Source organism: Hylobates moloch, unplaced genomic scaffold (assembly GCF_009828535.3).
Source record: "Hylobates moloch isolate HMO894 unplaced genomic scaffold, HMol_V3 SCAFFOLD_18, whole genome shotgun sequence".
Classification (NCBI taxonomy): domain Eukaryota; kingdom Metazoa; phylum Chordata; class Mammalia; order Primates; family Hylobatidae; genus Hylobates; species Hylobates moloch.
The window spans coordinates 63678657-63703017 of NW_026652293.1; the positions used below are offsets into that span (position 1 = coordinate 63678657).

General features: G+C 48.2%; 1 protein-coding gene and 1 pseudogene across 1 annotated transcript; one reads left to right on the forward strand and one right to left on the reverse strand.

Moving 5' to 3' along the window:
• Positions 1-9: 9 nt before the first annotated feature.
• FAM89A (family with sequence similarity 89 member A) lies at positions 10-21656 on the reverse strand. Its single transcript, XM_032137368.2, has 2 exons — positions 21324-21656; positions 10-1225 (listed from the first exon to the last, which is right to left on the reverse strand). The coding sequence occupies exons 1-2, from the start codon at positions 21612-21614 to the stop codon at positions 962-964; spliced, it is 555 nt and encodes a 184-aa protein (XP_031993259.1). The 5' UTR covers positions 21615-21656; the 3' UTR covers positions 10-961.
• On the forward strand, positions 2772-3669 carry LOC116457874 (E3 ubiquitin-protein ligase RNF4-like; annotated as a pseudogene).
• Positions 21657-24361: the final 2705 nt, after the last annotated feature.

The window sequence follows — 24361 nt, forward strand, 5'->3', positions numbered from 1 at the left end:
AAGTCATGAAAGTTGATGACTACAAATTCAGAATAAAATAACACGACAACAGACAGTTTAGCAATTTATCCTCATTTTTAACCTACAAAGTGTAATGTTCTCATAAAATATTTTAATAAATATATTAAGGCTTAAGGTAATTACTGGTTTGAGTGGAGGGTGGTTTGCTTTCTAGCACACTAGTTTACATTCGGAATCTTAAAAATGAAAACATTTGCCATCTTACAGGGAGTGATACATCACATTGGCTTGCCCCAGTTTTTGTGTTTTTTTTTTTTCACTATTCAACATGTCTTCGTATTATCTTCCTTCCTCTCATATCTGATAGACAAAGAATGATACAAAATTTTGGCTGAAAAAAGCCAGTTGATTGGGGTGACTAGAAATGTTAACTTCTTCAGTAAAAAGCTTTCACCGAATCACTGGGCAGTTAGTAATGCAGCTTACAAATAAATAAAGCTGAAGCGAGAGGCTTAAAAGCTCATTAAACAGCAAGAAAAGCTGCAGCGCATATTGAGGAAGGGAAGCAGTGAAATGGTGGTTTTAATACATCTCAAAGTGGAAGCAAGAACCCTAACACAGAGGATTGGAATACTCTACCATCTGTAAGGAAGTAGCTAGCTACAAGCCACCTCACACAGAACACCCACTAAGGCCTTTCACCGAGATCCTCTTGTTATATTCTCATTATGAATCCCCAGCAGGTGCACCTCAATAAAAACGTGTGGAGGATACTGCTGAGGACCTCTAAGTCACCTAAGCAGAAACTGCTGCCATCAAAGCAAACTGCCACCATGCATCCGCAGAGAACTCCCTGCCTACAAATGAAACCGGTAGCGCTCATCCCCTGTGCCCGAGGACCATCCACAATGGAGGTGCTTTCTTGCAAGAGAAGCAGCAAATGCTGACAGCGTGTCCAGTAGGAAGGGCTTCCCAACAGTCACATCCCTCCCAAGACCCTCTAGATGGACTCCAGAATCCAGTCGCTGCTGGAGAGGGAGGAGACAGGCAGTGACAAGTCCCGAGGAGGGCCTCGGTCCCTCCTGTCGTGCAGGGAGTTCTGCTCCTGGAAATATTCCTCCTCTTCATCGAAGAAGCCATTCTCCAGAGCGTAAGTGCAATCTGGGCTGGAGGCTGCCTGGCACGCCCCCTTGTACTCCTGAATCGACTCGTAGAGGCTGTACAGTTGGCAGAGCAAGGACATGTCCAGCTGGCGGAGACCAACCTTGAGGGAAGGGGTGGGGAGGTAAAAAACAAGAAGTCAGCACTTGAGTTTAATTTCAGTGCAACACTCAGCGGCAATCTGCGCCTGCCAGCACATTCCTTCCACACGGCGAATGATTCAGAGCATCACTCGGATGCTTTGGATTTCCAGCTTTGAGAACACCTTAATTGTGTTATGCCCATACCTCAGACATTACTCAATGAGTCCAGGGAGGATCGCATCTGTGGGGCAACCAGGGCAGCCTGCAGAATTTACCCTGACGCTCCTGAGTATGCCTGATGAAGCAACAGCACTGCACATTCTAGTGGTCCCACCTGCTTTCACTTTGGACGCCAAGAAACGTGTGTCATTTCCTCTCCCAGTCAGACTCGGAGAAGACCCACATTGGCCTTCCCTGTTACTGTGTTAGGATCTGACTGATGCAGTCATTCTCAACTCCCAGGGACAACGGAATGCCCCTTGCCGGTGACAGCAGCTGGCCAATGTGACATCCCCCTGGAGCACCCACCTCTGTGCAGCTCAGTGGTCAGAGGTTACACTGCCTCCCTCTCCTCCAGGCAGGGTCAGTCTTATCCCAGATGGTTCTGGGATCCCTCCCCAGAGTAACTGACTGAATACGAGCAAGCCCTGGAAGATGAAGGGCTCTACAGTTCCTCCCGAAAACTAGCCCCACAAAAACAAGCAGCAAAAGAACAAAGAACATTTATAAAAGTCATATACTTGTTTATCTTCCAGTCCCTCCCTTCCCCACCACCCATCCCAGAGAAAAGAGCACGGTCAGAAGAGGAAATGCATCGTTTACACCAATACTAAAGACAGAACAGGCCGGGCGCGGTGGCTCACACCTGTAATCCCAGCACTTTGGGAGGCCGAGGCGGGCGGATCACAAGGTCAGGAGATCGAGACCATCCTGGCTAACACAGTGAAACCCCGTCTCTACTAAAAATACAAAAAATTAGCCAGGCGAGGTGGCGGGCGCCTGTAGTCCCAGCTACTCAGGAGGCTGAGGCAGGAGAATGGCGTGAACCCCGGGGACGGAGCCTGCAGTGAGCCGAGATCGCGCCACTGCACTCCAGCCTGGGCGACAGCGAGACTGTCTCAAAAACAAAAAAAACAAAAAACAAACAAAAAAAAAAAAGACAGAACAGTTAAGATGCTTGGAAATGCAGCATAGACCAGCATCAGTGACTCTTAACCTTTAAAGTGCATGAGAACCACCCAGGGATCTCGTTCAATAAGCAGACTCTGATTCAGTGGGTCTGGGGCCACTGGATGGCTGTGCTTCCACCAAGCCCCTACGGTGATTCCGTGCTATGCTGCTGTTCCGCAGACCCTGCTCTGAATGGCAACGGGAAGAAACTCAAGAAGACACCAGGGGACCTGCCTTCAGCTTCTTGGCCCCTGAGCCAGGTATTTATCACCTTCATCTCCATGCCTTGGTTGATGGCAAAATGGAACAATAATTTCTCTTATGGAGCTATTAGGGAGATTCAATATCAATCCATTCAATAAACAAGATTCTAATGCCTCCTGGGCTAAAGCACTAAAGATGCATGGGTACAGCTCTCCTGGGCAGCTGGAGAAGGAGCTTCTTCTCTGGAGTGCGCCGGCGGCGGCGCCTGCAGACCTAACTAGCTCCAGGACTTGAAAATACTGGAAATCTGTCCGGGTCCAAATTCTTTTGCAAGCCAGATGATTAACCAAAGGGCATGAAAGGTTGAGAACATCTGACTTCCCTGCAAACCTTGGTATAGATCACTTCCTTTTCTGTAGGAAAGGAAAGGCACCAAAGAGCACAATGAGTACAAAAAAGCGTCGTGGTGGAGCAATAAATTCCAGACAAGCCCAGAAGCGAACTTGGGAAGCAACCTCCACCCCCGAGATTTCCTTGGAAGCAGAACCCATAGAACTCGTGGAAGCTGGAGATGAAATTGTGGACCTCACTTGTGAATCTTTCGAGCCTGTGGTGGTTGATCTGACTCACGATGACTCTGTTGTGATTGCTGACGAAAGAAAACGACCACGGAGGAATGCCAGGAGGCTGCTCCGGGAGGCTGCCCCAGGACCATGCTGACAGCTGCGCGGTGAGCAGTGATGATGAGGAGTTGTCCAGGGACAGAGATGTGTATGTGACTACCCACGCTCCCAGAAACGCCCGCGATGACGGTGCTACAGGCTTCAGGCCCTCGGGTACTGTCAGCTGTCCTATCTGCATGGACGGATACTCAGAGATCGCGCAGAACGGACGTCTCATCATTTCCACAGAATGTGGCCATGTCTTCTGTAGCCAGTGCCTCCGTGATTCCCTGAAAAATGTTAATACTTGCCCAACTTGTAGGAAAAAGATCAACCATAAACGGTACCACTCCATTTATATATGAAGTATTCAGAGCTGCCCAGGAGAAGACGGATGGACAGACAGACAGCCAGGTTCTCCAGTGGTATCTGCCTCCATTTTCCTGAGCTCAAAAAGACTGTTTCGAAACCAACGTCTGGTATGTAAACAGCTCTTTTGTTTCCAACCCCTTCCTTTTGTTATCTCCAGTTTGATGCTATGGTGCTGGACCCAGGGCCCTCCCAGGCCATCTCTGTTCCTCTGCGGTGGTCCAGTTCTAGAGTGGAAGAAAGGGAGTCAGGCACATTGGGAATCATGGTTCCCGTCTGGTTGCAGAACCTGCACATTTGCCAAGAAATTTTCCCTGTTTAGAAAGTTTGCCCCAGCTTTCCTGGGCACACCACCTTTTGTCCCAAGTGTCTGCCGGTCGACCAATCTGCCTGCCACACATTGACCAAGCCAGACCCGGTTCACCCAGCTCGAGGATACCAGGTGCAAGAGTGGCCCCTTGAGGCCCTGGAAAGACCAATCACTGGACTTCTTCCCTTGAGAGTCGGAGGTCACCCCTGATTCTGCCTGCACCTTATCATTGATCTGCAGTGATTTCTGCAAATCAAGAGAAACTCTGCAGGGCAATCCCGTTTCCTATGAATGAAAAAGTACAATAAAGGCCACTCGTTACCTACTTTTCAGCAGCCCACCAGCTGTAGCACTATTAGCGTCCCCCTCAGAGGCTTAATGTTGCCTGTGGAGCAGTGCCCATCCCAGCCCATTTCTGCCCACCAGTTGTTCTCAGGAACCTTACCCATGCTCCAGCATCCTTCACCTGGCACAGGACATGCAAGATAAATAGGACAGGCACGTGTTTGGGTGTCCTCTCTTTTCTGATAAAATCCATCCTGTGTTTGCCACACGCCCTCCAGTCAGTTCCCACTGCCTAACGTCTGCCCCCGCGTAGATACTGAGAAGTGGTGGCAGTGATTATGGCCTTATCAGCCGCTCAGTTCCAGGCTTTTGCCCAGGTCACTGTTGCCCCATGTTCAGAGAACCTGGCCCACCTGACTTGGCTTTCTCATCCTTCCCAACCCAGTGCCATTTATTTCAGAAGCTCCCTGGCCACTGGGCTTGGATGCTTTGGGCTTCTGACTGCTCCATAGGTTTTGACTGGTGAAACATGGGCCCAGATGACAACCTCTCCTTCACTCCACAGGTATGCGGGAGCCTCAGGTTCGCTCAGGGGCAGCAAAGTGGCCCAAGCTACCCCTGACAGCACGGGGCCTGGGGGTGGCTAACGAGAGAGGCCTTACAGTGCCAGCATGCCTCCTCTTCCGCTGTCCTCCTTCCTCAGAGGGCTTCAAGCCAAACAAACGGCCTTTTTGTGTGAAACATCTTCAGGGTGGGGAAGGGGCCACTTCTAGCTTTGTTAGCAGTAACTGCCCTTTAGTTTACCCTTCTGAAGGAGCAGGGACTCAGCACGGAATTCACTTTAGACGGGGCTGAAGGAGTGTCCCTCCTCTATGTGAAAAGAAAATTGTTTTGTTCTTCATTCTGACTTTTTAACTGTTTGGCTCACTTCCAGTTAGTTTGAATGAAAATAATAATTTTCTACTCAGAGTTGAAGAGGGCAGAACCCTCGGCTCCCATCACTGTGATGTGTAGCGTGTCTGCCCCCTGACTGGACATCATTGCCATTAACTTTCTTCTGGGCATCATGGGAATGTCACGATGCCCAGACTTGGAGCAAGGCAACCTTGGAGTCAGTCCACTAATAAAATATGGTAACACCCATTTTAAAATTTCTTTAAGTTTTATCATTAAAGACAACTTCAGTGGTTAATTATAAAAGTTGTGTTACTTCGTCCTAAATTAAATTGATAAAAAGATTTAAAAATGTGTTTTGTTTCTACTATTCAGAAACTGCAAACTAGGGAAAGGTTGGTATGAAAAAATGTCCTTCCTTTTATCAAAGTCCATAGTTCAACTCTTTATTTGTTACATTTAAACTATATCCATAGATATCGGTCTGCTTTGGACTCCTCTGCTAGTGTTAAAGATGGAAATAAAACCATTAATTTGAACCAAAAAAAAGATGCATGGGTACGTGCATGTAGAAAAGCACACAGAAAGTATCAGAGTATTTACAGATTTTATAATTACCGAAATGACTCATTTACCTAGCAATAAGATTTTCCACGTAAGATAGTATGGCTTTCACAAAAGGAAGCTGAGGCCTGGTAAAAAGTGCTCATCTTGTAAATAGATTGGGTGTTAAATTCCAGGTTTATTCTTCATACCCTCCAACTATTCTAAATCGCCAAGTGAACACTGGCTGTCTCTCTACTATGGCCTGAATAGACCATAAAAATCAGAACTATGTTTTATTACACTGTATGCACACACATACACACACACACACGCACACACACATTTAGAGATGGGGTCTTGCTTTGTCCCCCAGGCTGGAGTGCGGTGGTATGATCATCGCTCACTGCCACCTCAAGCTCCTGGGCTCAAGGGATCCTCCTGCCTCAACCTCCCATGTTGCTGGGACTACAGGTGCATACCACCATGCCTGGCTAATTTTTTAAAGAAATTCTTTGTAGAGATGGGGTCTTGCCATCTTGCCCAGGCTGGTCTCAAACTCCTGGGCTCAAGTGATTTGCCTCAGCCTCCCAAAGTGCTGGTATTACAGGTGTGAGTCACTGTGCCCAGCCTACAGAGCATCTTTTGCTAAGACACTCGAGAAGACTTCCAGATAGAGAGGTGGGTTCTGTTGTTACCACAACTACTCTTGACACCAGAATTTCTAAACTTTCTTAGGAAGAGACCTCAGCCACAGGTCGGAAGCATGGTCTCCAGGCCCAGCTTTGCCATCCTCTGTGGCTTGGTTGAGGTCCAGACCCTCTGCCAGCCTATAAAATGGGGGATTTGGGCTCGCTCATCTATGGTTAGCTCAAACACTTTGTGACCCTATATAAACTGTTGCTTCTCTGTCCTAAATGAACTGCAAGCGAAAGAGAGACAGTTTCCAGGACTATACGCGGAGGGCAAACTTCATTCAATGGCATCTCAAAAGCATACCTTGAATAGGCAAGCAATGGGCAACTTAAGAGATGCCCAGGCCACCATACCCTAGGGCAGACACCACTGCTTGCTCTTTTCCTTGATTAGAGTTCGAAAGGATGTGTGTCTGTCAAGAGGGAGAGAAACAGCGTATCTGGCATTTGTGTTTTAAAAATTATCCATAGTTTGGGAATTTTCTATTAAAAAAAAGACAGGGAAAGAAAGAAGGAAGAAAAGGAAGGAAGGGAGAGAAGGAGGGAAAGAACAGTCAGTCAGTTTAGGAATTTTCTATTGAAAAAATAAATAAATAATACAAAAAGTACCCAGATGATGCTGATGCCCAGTTCCAGCAAAGAACCAGTGATCTTGACACAAATATCTTTCTGATTTTCCTGGGCCACTTATATTTATTATCCTGTAGGCTTGGAATTTCAGGCCAGCCAAGCAGAAGAGCACAGAATTAAAAGTGCAGGCTCTGGAACCTGCCTACCTCCCTGCCTGGGTTCAGATCTTGGCTCTGCCACTCACCAGCTGAGAAACTGTGGATAAATTGCTCAGCTCCTAAAAAAAAAAAAATCAATAGCCTCTACTGTCATTGTTGTTATTATTTCCATGGTTTCTTTTCCACTCTGCTAGTGGGCAGACTCACCTCAGGAAGGAGCGGCAGGTGCAGCCAGGCCCTGAAAACAGAAGCGCCCTATCCCACTGTGTTCCTCCCGCTCCTCTCCCAATCCAGCACTGAGGTGGTACATGAGGAGGAACCAGATGGTCACCTTCGCTCAGAAGACAGCCAGCACAGTCAGGCAGGGTGACAATGTGCCAGTGACACTGCCTCATGAGGAAGGGGAAACTCTCAAATAGGAAAGGACTTGGGATATCTTACCTCAAACCCCAAAAGGAGGACCTTCCAAACCACTGCACTCCTCTCCAAACCAATACGATTATTTTATACAAAGTCAAAGCCTCCCAGCCTGGAGGCTTCACAGAGCCCTTGATGCTGGGTGCGACCGTTGGGCATCCAAACAGATCTAATTTCACTCTCTCCTAACTACCCTTTAATCTGAAGGTCATTTACGTTCCACCACCCCATGCCCTAAAACAAAAACCAAACCTGTCTTCTCCTCTCCAAGCTAAATATCTCAGGCCCTTCCCCTATTTTCATTATGACCTCTCGTCCACTAACCACCCGCGGGCCTTTCCTCCAGACTTACTCCTGTTTTCCAGGATTCCTCTGCAGAATTGCATCTGGATACCATCAACATGCCCCAGGAGTCTCACTCGGCCAGCTCTGACGTCCCTATCTTTGCTAGGATTTAATAAAAGAAATATTAACTTTAATCAAGAAAGCCACGCCCTCTCGGGGGTCACATCAGTATGTGCTCAAAAATCATGGAAGAAGTTCACCTGGAATCCTAGATCTACTCTCCTGCTGAGTCCCTCTGACACCAGTAGGGTGGGTAAACCCAAGACTCGATTTCTTACCCCAGGAATGAATAATGGAAAAACACCTAAGTAGCAGTGGGCACCCTGTTACCGGAGCAGGTCTGCTTTTCTCCTTCCTGGGATGGTTTGAGGTCGGCCCAGGTAAACACAGGAGCCTGAACGCTTCTAGGTTTCAAAGGCTCTGACTCCCCATGACCCCATTCCAGCCAGACACGTGGCTCCAGGCTTCCTCCTGACAGTGCCATTTGCGAGGTATTCCCAGGCCCACCGAGGTGATGCACCCGGCAGGGAGTCGAAAGCAAAGACGATCTCTCCCTGGACACTTCTGCACTTAGTAGCACCCAGATGACTCACAAAGCTGCCTTGTCATCAGGTGGAACACTGGCCTAGAAAGGAATCCTGACCCGCCTAGGAATACAGCACAGCCCCGCACACACCTATTACACAACCCGACACATGGCAAAAGTTCAGACGGATTTAACAAGGATTAGATGCACACACATACATATGCACACGCACACACACGCCTACACACGTCCCAGCCTCTCGATGCCACTGTCTTCAGGCACCAGACTAAACTTCCTGATTTACCAGAAATCCTCTAAATCAGCTCGGAGGACACGAGGTAAGTTGCTGCACAGTAAACCAGACTTCCTAGCCGGGGCCCCTCTTCCTCAGCTGTGGCTGTTTAAACAGCAACACTTACATTTTCTAGAGGGAGGTGGAAGATCCATAGGCAGCACTCCACCATCTGGTCTGACTGTTCTTCAGGCTTACGCCCTTGACTCCCAACCTGCACAGCCCGGACTGTCCCCCACAACACCCCCATCCCCACTGCATCTGTGAATGCTCCTCAACCACCCGCCCTGTACCTGATTCCCTCCACTCTTCAGACTGTGATTGGTTCAGCCAGTGTTCATCCTTTCCCCTCGCCGTCTCCACCTGTCTTAGGGCATTTACTACTCTCTATAACGGGTCTTCTCTCTCCTGACACAGGACAAGTTCCATGAAGGCAAACACCATTTCCCTTTTGGATCTCTCAGCACCCAGCCCAGAAACTCGCAGAGCAGACAGGCAGATATTTGGTGAATCAGTGAAAACGCCTGGCTGCAGAAATCTCAGACACCCTCCCAGAGAACACGTAGCTGCAGAAGTGGCCTGGCAGTGGGGTGGTGCTGGCACCCACAGACCTCCAGCTGCATCCCTCGGGCAGTCACAGAGGTGCAGACTGAATGGGCAGCCGCCGAGTGCCCTGCACACCACAAGGTGTCCCTGTGGGAAGCACCAGAACTCTGAGTCCCCGCGTGCCTCCCATCATATCGAGGGCCAAAGACACCCCACCAAGTTTGGGAGCGCTCTTCAGAGAGCAGATCTGGCGGTCAGTCTCTCTACAATGAAGGTATGTGGGTCTTGGATGCAGGAAGGGGAGAGAGTAACCATCCAAAAGGACTTGACTGCAAGACATGGTTAAGTCACCATGACAAGAACTTCTCACCCTTCCAGAAAAAAGAGCGGTTGGGGAGCCGCCGAGCAAGCCACTCTCCGAGCAGAAGCAGCCTGCATCTCAACGGTGTGTTCCCGCATGCCCTTGGAGGACGGCCGGTCTCCACATTCACAGCTGGATTCAGAAAATACAGCTCTCTTTTGAAAGCACATGTTTTGAAAATGCAGACAGGCTCATTTAAGAAAAACATGGAATGCTCAAACCCTGCAATTTGTGGTCCCTCATTCTCCACTTTAAATTCAAGAACAATCAGCAGCTTCCATGGCTGTAAACTGTGAGCGCAAGTCCTTCCGCTCTCTGCGCAGGCTTCCTGCTTCCTTCCTGATCATTCACTCCTCTTCTCCCATGCCCAGAGCTCCCCGCCACCCCTCCCGCAACACACACAGGTGGCCCCGCGAGCCACAGCATTCCCAACAATGGGGCCAAACAAGCCCAAACCACCCTTGAAACTGCTTCCTTTCACTTGGGATTTTCAAAACAGTAGGCTCCACATACAAATACACTCCAGACAGGGCGGTGGCTCCCAGCTGGGTGTTAAGTCACTGAAAGTCTCTGAGTATCTCTGAAGGCTGCATGGGAGAGAGAGTTCTTCCTAACTTAAAGAAAGGACAATAGAAATATGACCACTAGGAAACAAGGCTTAAAAGATGAGGGGAACCTTTCAAAGGAAATTTGTGTTGATTTAAACCAAAACATCATGAAAAATGTTAAGATTTTTTTTAGAAATTAAAAAACTGCCATTTGCAGATTACAGGCTCACGCCTGTAATCCCAGCACTTTGGGAGGCTGAGGCAGGAGGATCTGCTTGAGCCCAGGAGTTCCAGGCCAGCCTGGGCAAGATGACGAGACCCTCATTTCTACAAAAAAATTTTAAAAATTGGCTGGGTGTGGTGGTACGTGCCTATGGTCCCAGCTACTTGGGAGGCTGAGGTGGGAGGATCACTTGAGCCCAGGAGGTTGAGGCTGCAGTGCGCTGTGATCACACCACTGTGCTCCAATCTGGGCAACAGAGCAAGACCCTGTCTCAAAAAAAAAGAAAAAAAAAAAGAACGACAAAGGCCCTTGCCTAAGGCCATCTAGTCAGTGGCAGAGTAAGGAGGTGACACCAGGTCTGCAGGACTCTGAAATGGGTGCTTTGATCATCATCCTGCACTGCCTGTGCAGGGAAGATGAAGAGAGAGGCCCCAGTCTCAGCAGTGGTATAGCAACCTGCTTGGATCACAGGCAACTTTTATTTCTGGCTTTTCTGAATTTTCTAAGTTTTCTATTGTGAAAATGTATTAACAATGAGAAAATTTTCACAGTTATCTTTTAAAAACACAATGAATGAGTAAGTATATACAGATGGCTCACAAATTTATTTTAAAGACTTGGTAAATGCCCCAAATCCAATCACACCGTCTAGTTTATATCCACAGGCCTGGACTGTAATTGAAGAAGGCAGAGATCTAATCGATTATAACCTGATTTCTGATAAAGGATGTGTTGACTATAGGATGCTGCCCTGCATACTGTTTAGAAAAAGCCAAAGAGAGACTTCATCAGTGTTGATGCAGTTGGAGATGGGCTATGAGCTCAGCTACCCAAGCTTGACAAAAACACCCTTGAAGGACTCTCAGCTCCCTGCTGGGTTCCAGCTCTGTGCTCACTAAACAGTTCTGATGACGTTGTCTCCTATGTAGCCTTCTCCTCCCATGGGCGGAAACACACTCGTGTCATTTGGTCAGCTTCATCTCCTGTTAATATTTTAGACCTGCCAAGCTCAGGACTGGACTCTAAAGCGCCATCACGATTCAGAGACAGAAGATAAACCAGGTTGCATGACTGTGCCCCCAGATTAAGCCCCATTAAACCCAAAGCACATCCCACCTCTACACTTTCCAGGAAACTCCTCTACCAGGTAAAGCTGTTTGAATTGGATTTTCTGCTAACTTACAAGTGAGGGCATCCACACTGATACAGAGCCTGTTCTGCAATTTAACAATTCTCAGAAGGACATTCTTGTTTATCTCTAACCTAAACTAACATTCGTACAAACTAAGCCCATTTCCTCTTGTTCTGTCCTGGGTACAGATGAAGAAAGCAATTGACCATTTTCTTTAAGAAATGTCTTTGTATATTCTTTTATTTTTTTTCTGATTATAAAAATAAACACTCTAATTGTATCCTAATTGTATTAAAAATTCAAACGGTTCCTAATCATACGAAACAGTTCTCCTTAATTCCCTGTTATAAAACAGCAGACTCCAAATGTTTTGGTCTCCAAACACTCTTAAAAATTATTGAAGGTCCCAAAGAGCTTTGGTTTATGTGGGTTATACCTATCAATATTTACATTACTAGAAATTAAAACTGAGAAAATTTAAAATATGTATTAATCCACTAAAAATAATAAACCAGCCAGGTATGGTGGCTTACACCTGTAATTCCAGCACTGTGGGAGGTCAAGACAGGTGGAGCGCTTGAGCCCAGGAGTTCGAGACTAGCCTGGACAACATGGCAAAACTCTATCTCCACAAAAAACATAAAAATCAGCTGGGTGTAGTAGCATTTGCCTGCGGTCCCAGCTACTCGGGAGGCTGAGGTGGGAGGATCACCTGAGCCTGGGAGGCAGAGGCTACAGTGAGCCAAGATCTTGCCATTGCACTCTAGCCTGGGCAACAAAGTGAGACTCTGTCTCAATAATAATAATAATAATAAACCTATTACATGTTAACACAAATAACATTTTCATAAATCTTTTTAAATATCTGGCTTATCTAGTTCTGCATTTGGTCCTTTGTGATGTGCTGTTTTGGTTGAAGTAAACGAATAAAATCTGGCCTCACACAGCTGTATAACTGGGAAAGGAAGGAGTATTTCAGTAGCCTTTTCAGACGATCGTGGATATTCCTCTTTGCTACCGCCCTTTAGTTGACTGCTGTTTAGTGTGGAATTTGGAACTATACCAATGAAATGTTCACACTCTATTACATTAAAACCCATCAGTCTTGCACTGTGAATGGATCTTTCAATATCAAGCACAGTCATATGAAAAAAGTAGAAAATTGATTCAATAAATTATGCAGGATCTTCCAAATGTTGGTACATTTTCTTACATAATAACCAAAAAGTCACATTTGTCAATATCACCATCATATAATTATAGACCCTCTGAAAGAATCTCGGGGGCCCCTAGAGGTCCCCGGACCACACTTTGAAACCGTAGTTCTTCAGATATCCACTTGTAGTAGTTTAGCAGATATTCCTCAAACCACTATGCACACTCATATTGGTTTTTCTCTACTGTTACCACATACACAAAGTTAGGTAAGTACTGTTTTGTAACTTTACACTGTGAACATCTTTCTATATACATATATAGTTATCATATTCTTTTCAACAACTGTACAGTATTCTATCACTATTATAAAAAATCCTGCAATACACATCCATGTATAAGTGCCGTTATCCACTTGTGTGGATGCTTCTGTAAGATACACTTGCGAATATGAAATTGTGCGGGACAAGGAGGACAAGGGGAGAAAAATGCCCTAGGCGCCTTTCCAATCCTCCCCAACCCCAGGCCTCAAGTCCAAAGCAATGGGAAAATGTAATGGGAAGAAAGACATTTACCAATAAAGTGATTCAATTTGGACTACTTTTCATCACAAAATAATTTTATATCTGTATTGGTATAAAAAAGAGTCAATAATTGGCTTTAACTGTATGAAGATTTAACAGTCATACTGCAAATATTTTACATCCCTTTTGTGACCTAAGTTACACGTATTTTAAAATTATATTGCAATTCTGCTTTGCTATTCAATAGAAAGCCATTTCGGAGTTTTTAAAACATGCAATTACCTGTCAAAAGACAGGCACATATTCAATTTCAGAGGTATTACCAAACTGCGCTCAAAAAAACCCTGCAGCACTTTACACCGCCCCGCCCCGCCTCCGCTCCATCGCCCACCCCCCACCCCCCACCCCCAGCAATGCATGAGAAGGTTTACTTCTCCAAACCCTCACTGTGACAGGATCATGCTTTTCTACCTTTGTCGGTCTTGGAGGTACAACATGATACCTTATTGTCTTAATGTCTTAACGTACACATCTGTGGTTATAAGGGATGTTAAACACCTTGCCACTTCTCTTTTAGCAGCGTTTAACTTGGATATTTTATATCCAATTTTAATTGCAATTGAGAGTCCCAAAGAGCTTTTGGTTATGTGAGTTATACCTGTCAATATTTACCTTATTAGAAATTAAAGCTGAGAAACTTTATTAATCCATTTAGGTTAACCAAGTCACCCACCTAAGAATACACTCGCTTTCACGTGCATCTCAGTCACCTTCCTCAGCCTAGGCTCTCCTGGCTGGGACAGGCCTGGGGTTCCCCAACAATTACTCCCTGACTAGGGAGCCCTGGGCAGAAGACAGAGGCCCTCCCTTCTCCCCAGATCCCTCCACTGATCAAAGATGGTGCCTCCCTCCCCAATCCTTGAGACTCAGAAAGCGCACACCTGCAAAACTAGGCCACCTCATGGCTGTCAAGGCCAATCAAGGAAGTGAACAGAGAGTGCCCACAAAAACGGGAAAGGCCACATGTCTTAATGAATTTCTGTAGACTTCTAAAGCAGGCTAAAAGTTTTTCTGTCTCCAGAGTTCCTGGGAGAGGGTGACCATCTGTGTTAAGTGTCTGTGGGGAACGAGCCACAGGAAGCAGTGAGCAGCCTTTATGAGTCCTGTCTCATCATCACTTCCAAACATCAGGAACGCGTGGGCAAAGGCCAAGAGGGCCAGGAGGCCAGGGCTCCATATGGAGAATGACATTGGCAAGGGGGGCAAATATCTGAGCAGCCAGCCTCGGGGATCGCTTCCTGAGCATGGAGTCTGTGGTGTGTCTGGTTTCCTCCACTGGATTACGAAAAGCTTGGTTTTTCAAAGTGGGGTCTAAAGTCTCCATGGAGTTCCTGCAGGCATTCCCAGAGCGAAACTGCGAAACTTCCATCTGCAGCTTGGTGGGACTGAACTGCAGCAGGGGCATGGTTCCCTTCCTGAACCCTCCCTAAACATCCTTGCCCACCTGGCCTCGGGGCTACAGCCATGTCGGTGAGACCAGGACCCAGAGCAGGGGAGGCACCACTGTCTGCAAGGTACAGAAATGCCGGGGCTATTGCTCACTTGAGGCTATCTGCAAATGAAGAGGTGCCCACATTGCCAATTATTGGGGCACCTTTACATTTGCATTGAACAGATGCATACCTTTAAACAAAAGGGAAAAAAAAGGAAGGGTTGTAAGATACTTATGAGTTAGGAAAAATATCAATTTATAGTACTTTGCAGGTAGGTACAGTAATAGAGCAAAGTTTAAAGTGGTATTTTTACTTTCAATCCTTTGTATCTTCAAATCTTGGGACAAGAACTCTAACCTCACTTGGAGATAGCTTCAAGTGAATGAAGCCAGGCAGTGACCCACACACTGCCCTTATTGTCCCCCACCCCACACCAAAGACATGGGCATGCTTTCATACACACAAACTATGATATATTCTTTTTTTAGTTTTTGCTTTTATAGGGTGGATATTGGGATGGGGACAAGACAAGTACAGGGTAGCGGTGGCCTGAAAATCTTAATAACTGGTGTAGACAGCCTAATTTTTGATGAACTGAGCTCAAGAATAGCAAACTTGTACCCTTCTTCCTCTTCTGCTTCCCATTCTTTGCATTCAAGGAATTCACAGCAACTAGATATAGCTGTGAAGTATCCTTGGGAACACCAAGCATATTGCTTGGTGACAGGCCCCGCACCTGTGCCCAAAAGTTATGACAGAGCAAACTTCTTCTGTAGGCACCAGAAAGAACTATAGAAGCACGAGGGGTAAAGAATAGTGCCATGGCCAAAAGGACCCTTTATGGCATTTAATTCTCATTTTCCCAGTAAAAGATTTTAGCCCAAAAGAGTGAAGTGGCTTGTCAGAACCGTATCACAGTTTATTAACACCATATTCGAGCTTTTGATCCCTGATTCATGTGCTTCTCTAGTCTTAAAGGGCTTGCTAAAAATGCAGATTCCTGCCGAGCGCAGCGGCTCATGCCTGTAATCCCAGTACTTTGGGAGGCTGAGGCGGGCAGATCACCTGAGGTCGGGAGTTCGAGACCAGCCTGACCAACATGGAGAAACCCCATCTCTACTAAAAATACAAAAAGAGCCAGGGGTGGTGGTGCACGCCTGTAATCCCAGCTACTTGAGAGGCTGAGGCAGGAGAATCGCTTGAACCTGGGAGGAAGAGGTTGCAGTGAGCCAAGATCGTGCCATTGCATTCCAGCCTGCGCAACAAGAGTGAAACTCCATCTCAAAAAAAAAAAAAAAAATGCAGATTCCTTCTCCCAGCTTCTGATTCCACAAGTATAGAATGTGGCCCTGCCGGGTGCGGTGGCTCACGCTTGTAATCCCAGCACTTTGAGAGGCCCAGGCGGGCGGATCACGAGGTCAGGAGATCGAGACCACAGTGAAACCCCGTCTCTACTAAAAATACAAAAAAAAAAATTAGCCGGGCATGGTGGCGGGCGCCTGTAGTCCCAGCTACTCGGAGAGGCTGAGGCAGGAGAATGGCGTGAACCTGGGAGGCGGAGCTTGCAGTGAGCCGAGACTGCACCACTGCACTCCAGCCTGGGCGACAGAGCAAGACTCCGTCTCCAAAAAAAAAAAAAGAATGTGGCCCTGAAATCTGCATTTGGGCAAGCAGCCTAGGAGATTCTGGAGCTGGTGGTCCATCCTTTGGGGATCACTGTGCTAGACTATGCTAGTGGAAAGACCAGTGCAAACAGAAAAACAGTATTAAAGGCCGCTGGACATCCCCAGTCTCCTCTGACCAATGCCAGTCAAGAATGCTGCACTGGGAGCGAATCTTCTTATTCCAAATGGCTCAAACTGACTCAATCACAGCCTCTTAAAGACTAAAACCTCCTGTATAAGACACTGGTTTCACATAAAGGATAAGGACTGTACTCCACTGGGATGTCAGCAATTCCAGCTAATCAGCTGGAATCCAGTTCACTGGACAAGCTCATTAGGCATTTAGTTGTTTCAACTAACATGTGGGAAAGCTAATTGTTACTGGTTTCAGAAATTCAACTTTTTTTTTTCTTAGGTTCAATCCTTTACACAGCATTGCAATTTGGGAATTCAAAAGTTCTGTGTGGATGACTGCCCACTCTGCACAGGTGGGAGACCAAAATAACTGACAGTTTAAAGAAAAAAATGAGGCAAAGAGATTCCAAATCAAAGCTACTAGACCTTGCTGCTGACCGCGGGAGCAGCTGAACCCAAGAATCCCAGGGATGCTGCTCCTCAAAGATCTCCTGCCCCCAGGGCTGAAGGTCTTTGTGTCTCTACACTCTAGTGTGACTTCTGGTTACCTGTAAGGTTGATGATCTAACCTCGCACAGGTGCTGGGAAGGGCAGTCTATGTAGAAATCTATGCAAGGACTGGTGTGTGCCAGGGGTCCCAGCTGACATCCTTCAATCACATGCAAATATTTTAAAGGCCAACCAAGATCTAGTTAGCCAAGCTAGCCACCAGCTTAGCAGATAAAAAATCTTTCAAATTGTGGGACCCGTGAGGGCAAAGTATTTTTAAATAGAAGGGGGTCTGCAGTAGATATCTACTACTTTACCCCTTGCTCCATTTTTGCAAACTGTCCTTTCTTTACAGAATCCCCAGTGTCCGACTCCAACCACATGCTCACACCATCTTATTAAAATACAATCTTGTCCTTGTCACTGTTGGCTGGCCCAGGCTGGCCAGGCCACCCAAGCTAGGCCAACTGGCATCCTTCCACAGTATTTGCAAACTGCAACTAAGCAGCATGGCCAAAATTGAGGGTGGCCACTGTTAGCGGCCAGGTTCCAAAATGTAGGAAAAAACAAAACAGAGGAGGAGGGGAAGAGAAGACCTCAGTGGACTTCCTGGATTCCCCATAAGCCCTGGTTCTAGTCTGTCTCTGTATACATCCAGCCTGTAAGATTCTCCTTTTGCAAAAGCTAGTTCAGACTAAGTTTCTATTACTAATATAGAGTATTTGGTCATGAAAAATGAAAACTAGTCTAAACTAAAGCAATTCTTTTTCTGTGAAGATGCCCACATCTACCATGTGTGATAAGCCCCTTAACATCTAGATATTTCCTATTCACCCTTAAACCATCCACAGTACTTGCTATCTAACATACACCCAGTAATCATCTCTTAAGCGTGATCTAAAAATATTCTCTGATGTAAAAATCATAATCATCAACTTTTTCAAAAGGATTTTTTTGGTCTGTAGAGCAATAACTATCTGTGTGACCCTTGAAGCTTTCCAAATGGGCCCCTCTGGGGAGGGGACGAGGACTTACAAGTAGTGCAGAACTTCCTAGGGGTTACTAGAACAGGAAGTGTTGAAACATGGAGCTGAAACCACAACTCTCCAAGCAGAGGAGGGCATCAGCAGTCATGAGACAGACCCTTCCCAGCCCTGGGCTCCAGCTCTCCCAGGCTCCACCCTCGGCATCCTAATGTCCTCTCCTCCCATTGAGACGGACGGTATTACTCCCTCAGCACCAACCACCTCTTCCACTGGCTATCTCCAGACCAAAACCTCTCTTCCAGCTTCCAGCTTCCAGCTCCACATTCTGATATGTTTAACATGCTCTTCAGCTGATATGATGACAAATTACCTTCCTCCCTAAAGCAGCCACTCCCCCTGACTCCCCAAGTGCTGCAATGAACCCCACTTTACCAGTGATTGATTACTAAGCTTCAAAATCTTGCTAACTGCCATACAGTGGTATACTACACACTCACTGAAATCATTATATCTTGACTGGGAAAATAATTGCAATGTGCAGCCCAAAAAGCAAACCAAAATATATGTGATCAATGTGTTGTATGTATGTATGTGTGTGTGTGTGAGAGTGCATGCGTGTGCACAGACAACAGACTGCAACGGTTAAATAGGGCTTTGGAGCCAAACAGACCTGGTAGGGTCTGTGACCTTATGGGAGTTCAACTCTCAGCATCCAATTCTTTAATATAAAACAGACTTTGAGTATCTATCTCATGGAGAATTTATACAATTAAATAAGATACTATATGGAAAGCACTTACATTGCACCTAACAGAAGATGTCCCAAAATACTAAAAGTGATTATTTCTAGGTGCCAGCACTGTAATTTTTAATTTTTTGCTTGGCTACATTTTCCATGAAAAAGCTTAAGTTATCTTTGATCCCCTTTTCATCATCTTCCCTGACTCAGTAATTCCTCTAGCTTCGGCTTCAGAACAGTGTCTCCCACATGAGTCTTGTTTCACATTAGCAAGCCGCCTACCCTGCTGGGGACTCCATTGCCTCTCCCATCAACACCTCTCATCTTCCCATTGAGCCTCCAAAGTCCGGCTCTCCCTCCTGCACCCTGCTGTAGAATTCATTTCTTCAAAGTCCAACTGGGATAGTACCATTCTCCTGCTGAACACCCATCCTTGCTACTCAGGCTTCCCAGAGTCCACTCGGTCCACCTGCCCAGCCCCTTCTTGCTCACATTTCAAACTGGGGCACTCCCAGTTCCAGCTCCGCAGCTGCCTTCCTGGTACCTTTTTCCCTTGTTGAAATTCTGTCGCCTTCTGAGGTTTTCTACACCACCCTGCTCCCTGTCCCTGCTAAAAGTTGTCCCTCTTTCTATGCTTGCTTTAAAAAAAATTTTTTTAAGGCATTTATCACATTCTACCATGACATCTAGTTATGTCCCCCGCCACAGATTTGACGTCAGGCCTTCAATTTAAACAGATCAACACAAACTATTTTGCAGATATCTCAGGAATGAACTCTTTTGCAAGGCCTCCCCAGAGGGAGTCTCAGCTTGAGTTGTCCACTCAGACCCCATGGCCCCAAGTCAGTAAATCAATTAAAAAGCCGAAAGATTCTCTGGGCAACTTTAAAGGCCTTGTGACATTTCTTGAAAGGAACTTGTCAAGGCCTGCAGCCATACCTTATCTTTACCTCTGCTAAATACCAGGCAGACCAAAGATGGCTGTTTATTTTTCTTGTGCTTCAAATAGGCTTACAGAGAGCTCTGGTCCAAGGCGTAATTATACGGATGTGGTTGTGCTTCAGTCACCCCAGGAGGGACCTGGAAAAATACTTTTGGGAATGGCACGTTGACTCCCAAGCCACCATAGCAAGACTCCAGAGCATGTTGATAAACCACAGCTTCACAACAGGAGTGGCACCGAGGTTTTTCTGTCTCTTGCTCAAGTATGGAACTTAAATAATCAAAGATGATCTTCCTACTTCACCCCTGTGGTTCTGCTATGTCCAAGTTCAGACTGTAAACACACTACGTGTAGATTTATCTAATTAAAATGCAGTTCACCAGCTGTGTGATGCTTATGTCAATGAATGTTTTTTAATAAATTAAAAACGGCTGGCTTGGCATTTAAGTGGTTCTGTAAGAAGCTTAGAAAATCTTTTCAGTGAGAATTGGAAATCACTTTAATGCCTGCTACAGAGTAGGAAGACAATATCTCTTTGATTAAAAGTGTTAAGGCTGCTTTCTGAATTCAATTAAGTCTTAGTTTTCAGAACAGATAATGCTCTTGAAAAAAAAGTATGCATACCCTGAATTTTCCTAAACAATATCTTAAATGCAGTAGATACATATTTAAAAGATTTCTATAACAATTTAATTTTTGGCAAACTTAGTTTTGGGAAAAGGCAGCTTTCCTAATGTTAGATTTCTTAATAATTTACCTATAGGGAAAGGAGACAACCTGGACGAGGTGAATGGAAAGGCGGGCTTTTAAAACGAGGGGATTGGGAGGAGGTGATGGCCAGTAAGACGGTAGAAAAGAAGAAAAGTTTTTGTTTTCTTCTTGCCTGGCCTATGCCTGGCCGAGAAAGCTGGGGAAAGACTCGCTGTTGCCTAAATCTCTGCCCTTGTCCTACTTTTAGCGTCACCCTAAATCATGTGCGTTCTGGTCCACAAACAGCTAATGTACTTCCCAAGCACAGAGAAACAGAGCCCATGGTTTGGAGCTCAGACACAAGGCGAAGAACTCACATGGACAGCACCCAGACCGGGAGGACAGCCACCTCCCACCTTTCTCAAGCGGGTTTGGGCAATCAGCTTCGCGGGGCTGAGGGACCGGGCCGCCTCCCTCGCCTGGGGTGCGCGTCTGCTTTCGCAGCCATCTGTGCGCCGGGGCCATCCCTCGGTAATCGGATCATGGACGCGCGGCCTGGGGCGCCGGGGAGGAGGCCGGGCTGTTCCAATCTGCTGTCTACACTGGCGGCGGACAAAAGCTGTTCTCTTTGTGGTAGGAAAACGCAATCGCGTTAACCCGTTGGGCCGCTGTGAACGCCTTTCCCCCACCGGGAAGGTCTGTTTCACTCGGGGAGGGGTGACAAGGCCGCCCCCGCCCCCAGGCCAGGCACGAACCCCGCACAGAGCTTCCGGGAGACCAGGTTTCCGAGCCAGCGGGGCCGGACTGAGGGCGCCGGGCATAAGAAAGCCGCCCTCTGCGCGCGGGGCTCTCCCGCGGGGGGTCCAATCGTGGGCACTGGGCGCGCGAGAAAAAGGGGGGTCGTTGGGAGGACGGCGCCGGCGCCTGGCGCCGAGGAGCCCGAAAGGGCGGGTGGGCGCGGGGACTTCCGGACAGAGCGCAGTCCCCGCGAACTTTCCCGGGACGGCGAGCCCGGCCGGGAAGAGCCCCCGCTCGCGGAGCCCCACTCACCATCTCTTTGCGGAGCAGCGCCAGAGCGGCGTCCAGGTTGGGAGGCTTGGCGGGCCGCGCTGCCGCCCGGGTCCCGCCGCCGCCCGCGCCCCCGCGGCTCAGCTCGTCCTGGATGCGCGACTTCTGCGCGTACAGCCGCTCCAGGTGCCGCCAGCCCCCCGACGCGCCGCCGCCCGACGCCGAGTGCAGCAGCCCGCTCAGGCTCTTTGGCAGCGGGGGCAGCCCGTCCACCCGCAACCCCCGGACCGCACCGTTGCCCGCGGCCCCGGGCGCCGCCCGGGCCCCACTCATCGCGCCGCGGCCCGGCCACGCGCCTGCCCCGCTGCCCCGAACTAAGGCTTCCCCCGGCCCGCCCCCTTCCCGGCGGTGCCCCGCCCACTTCCCCTCCCTGCCACGCCCCCTCCCGGGCCCCGCCCCCTCTCCTCGAGGCCCCTGCGCGGGCCCCGGGTCCGGGTGGCGTCCGCGTCCAGCAGCCGGGCTCGCCTCCACCCGGTTCCCCCCGTCCCTCTGCGCCCCTCCAGCGCCCTAATTCATCTCCAACTCCGCGTGCCTACCCTCTAACCCCCCGACTCACCTCCAGCCCCGTCACGAACGCTTCTGTGCCACTCCCTAGCTCCGAACCCCCAGCTTCCCGGTTCACCCCCATCTCTGTCCCCAACTCCTCTGAACCACCTCCCAGCTTCCCGGCTCACCCCTAGCTCCGAACCCTCTCACCCGCCCCACCCCGACCCCCAGCTTCCCGGCTCACCCGCATCTCTGTCCCTACCTCCTCTGTGCCAACCCCCAGCTTCCCGGCTCACGCCCAGTTCCGCCCCCACGCCCTCTGTGCCACCCCCAACTCACCGGCTCACCCTCAGCTCCGAACCCACTCACCCCCCACCCCAGGTTTCCGGATCACCCCCATCTCAGTTACCACCTCCTCTGTGCCACCCCCCAGCTCATTGGCTCACCCCCATCCCCGCCTCCACTCCCTCTGTCCCACCCCTCAACGCCGGCTCACCTCCAGCCCGGCTCCAGACTTCCCCCCTCACCTGCCAGCGCTCCTCAGCTCCTCGCCTCACCGAGCCCTGCCCTGCCCACAGGGCGGCCCAGCTTCAGATCCCACGAAGCGGACTGTTGCAGGGGGTGGGGGTGCCGAGGCTCTGGCTCACAACCAGCGGGACGTCGAGGGGAGGAGGCCTGGCTCTGGTCCCAGGACCCCCGGCCCTCCCCGAGGGCGGAATCCAGCCCGCCTCCTGCTGCCTCCCACTCTCCGCAGGGGGCGACTGGGGGCCCCAGACCCGGGCAGGTCGCTCCTTGCCGCTGGGCGCGCTGGGCTTCTTAGCATGGCCTTGTCCAGCAGTACCCGCAGCAGTCAGCAAGAACATCAGACCCACTTTTGAAACTTCAAAACACTAGTAAACATGCCTTTCATTCTGGCCATAAACACAAGAGTAACTCTAAGTGGAAATGTCAGGAAACCAGAGAAAGGGATTAAATCTCGGAAATTATCCATCAACTCAGGCAAAAATAAACACGATGCACACCTCAGAGGAAAAGAGAAAAGAGAGGCTCTGCCCCTCCCAGGAAAAGTAAAAATGACAAGTAGTTATAACCAGATTAGAGATAGAAAAGAACAAGAAGTAAACGCTACAGCCCAACCGCAGATTAAAAACTAATGCAGTGTATAGACTGGATAACTTTAAATGCGCATTCATTATTGGCTTTAATTATAAAGGGATTTAATTTTCTAAATACATTCAAGGGGATCAAAATTATAAAGTGTTCTGAGCACTTCAGACACCCAACATAAAAGAGTCCTGCACTTTGGGTTGTTTCATACCCTTTACCACCTCCTAGGGCCCACCCCAGAAGCAGTGTCTTTGAAATTGGCACAATATTCTCCCTGGATGGTTGCAAGTGGGTGAGACTGATATGAAGAAGCTTTAATGCAGGCAGTGTGATTGACAGCACCCAGGCTTCCCACCCCACCCACTGCCCAGAATTTTCCACCTCTTCACTGTGCCTCACCTTCCACTAATTACCTAGTCACATTTCTGGATGTCAGGTATTTATTCATTCACTTACATAAACGGTGGGTGTCTTCAGGAGAGTGACCAGTCTGCCTCTGTGGGAGTAAGGGAGCAGAAGGGGTGGGAAGCATTTTGACATTCGGTTCATACCTTAGCATGAATTTTTTTTTTTTTTTTGAGACAGAGTCTCTTTATCACTCAAGCTGGAGTGCAGTGGCCTGATCTTGGCTCACTGCAACCTCTGCCTCCCAGGTCAAGCAATTCTCCTGTCTCTGCCTCCCAAGTAGCTAGAATTACAGGCATGTGCCACCACGACTGACTAATTTTTGTATTTTTAGTAGAAATGGGGTTTCACAATGTTGGCCAGGCAGGTCTCGAACTTCTGACCTCAGGTGATCCACCTGCCTCAGCCTCCCAAAGTGCTGGGATTACAGGTGTGAGCCACCACGCCCGGCCTGCATGAATTTCTTTAATTTCATTGGTCGTGATGCAGTCTCACCTGCAGTACCTAGCAGAAATCACTCAAGGTAGGTGATAGGAGATTCAGCTATGTGATGGTGAAATAAGAAAAGAAATCGCTTTGAAGTATCGGGGCACTGAAATCATTTTAAAGCACATATTTCAGAGAGTTATGGATTGCAGAAGGAAAAGAAGGTTAGGGTCAGCTAGACAGCAGCATGAGGTCCGTGGCGTCAGGACTCGAGAAAAGAGGCACAACTTAGACAATGTCAACCTTATCAATTTTTTTTTCTTTTTTGAGATGGAGTCTCACTCTGTCCCCCAAGCTGGAGTGCAGTGGCACGATCTTGGCTCACTGCAACCTCCACCTCCCGGGTTCAAGCAATTCTCTGCCTCAGCCTCCCAAGTAGCTGGGATTACAGGCACCCGCCACCACACCCAGCTAATTTTTGTATTTTTAGTAGAGACGGAGTTTCACCATCTTGGCCAGGATGGTCTTGAACTCCTGACCTCACAATCTACCCGCCTCGGCCTCCCAAAGTGCTGGGAATACAGGCGTGAGCCACC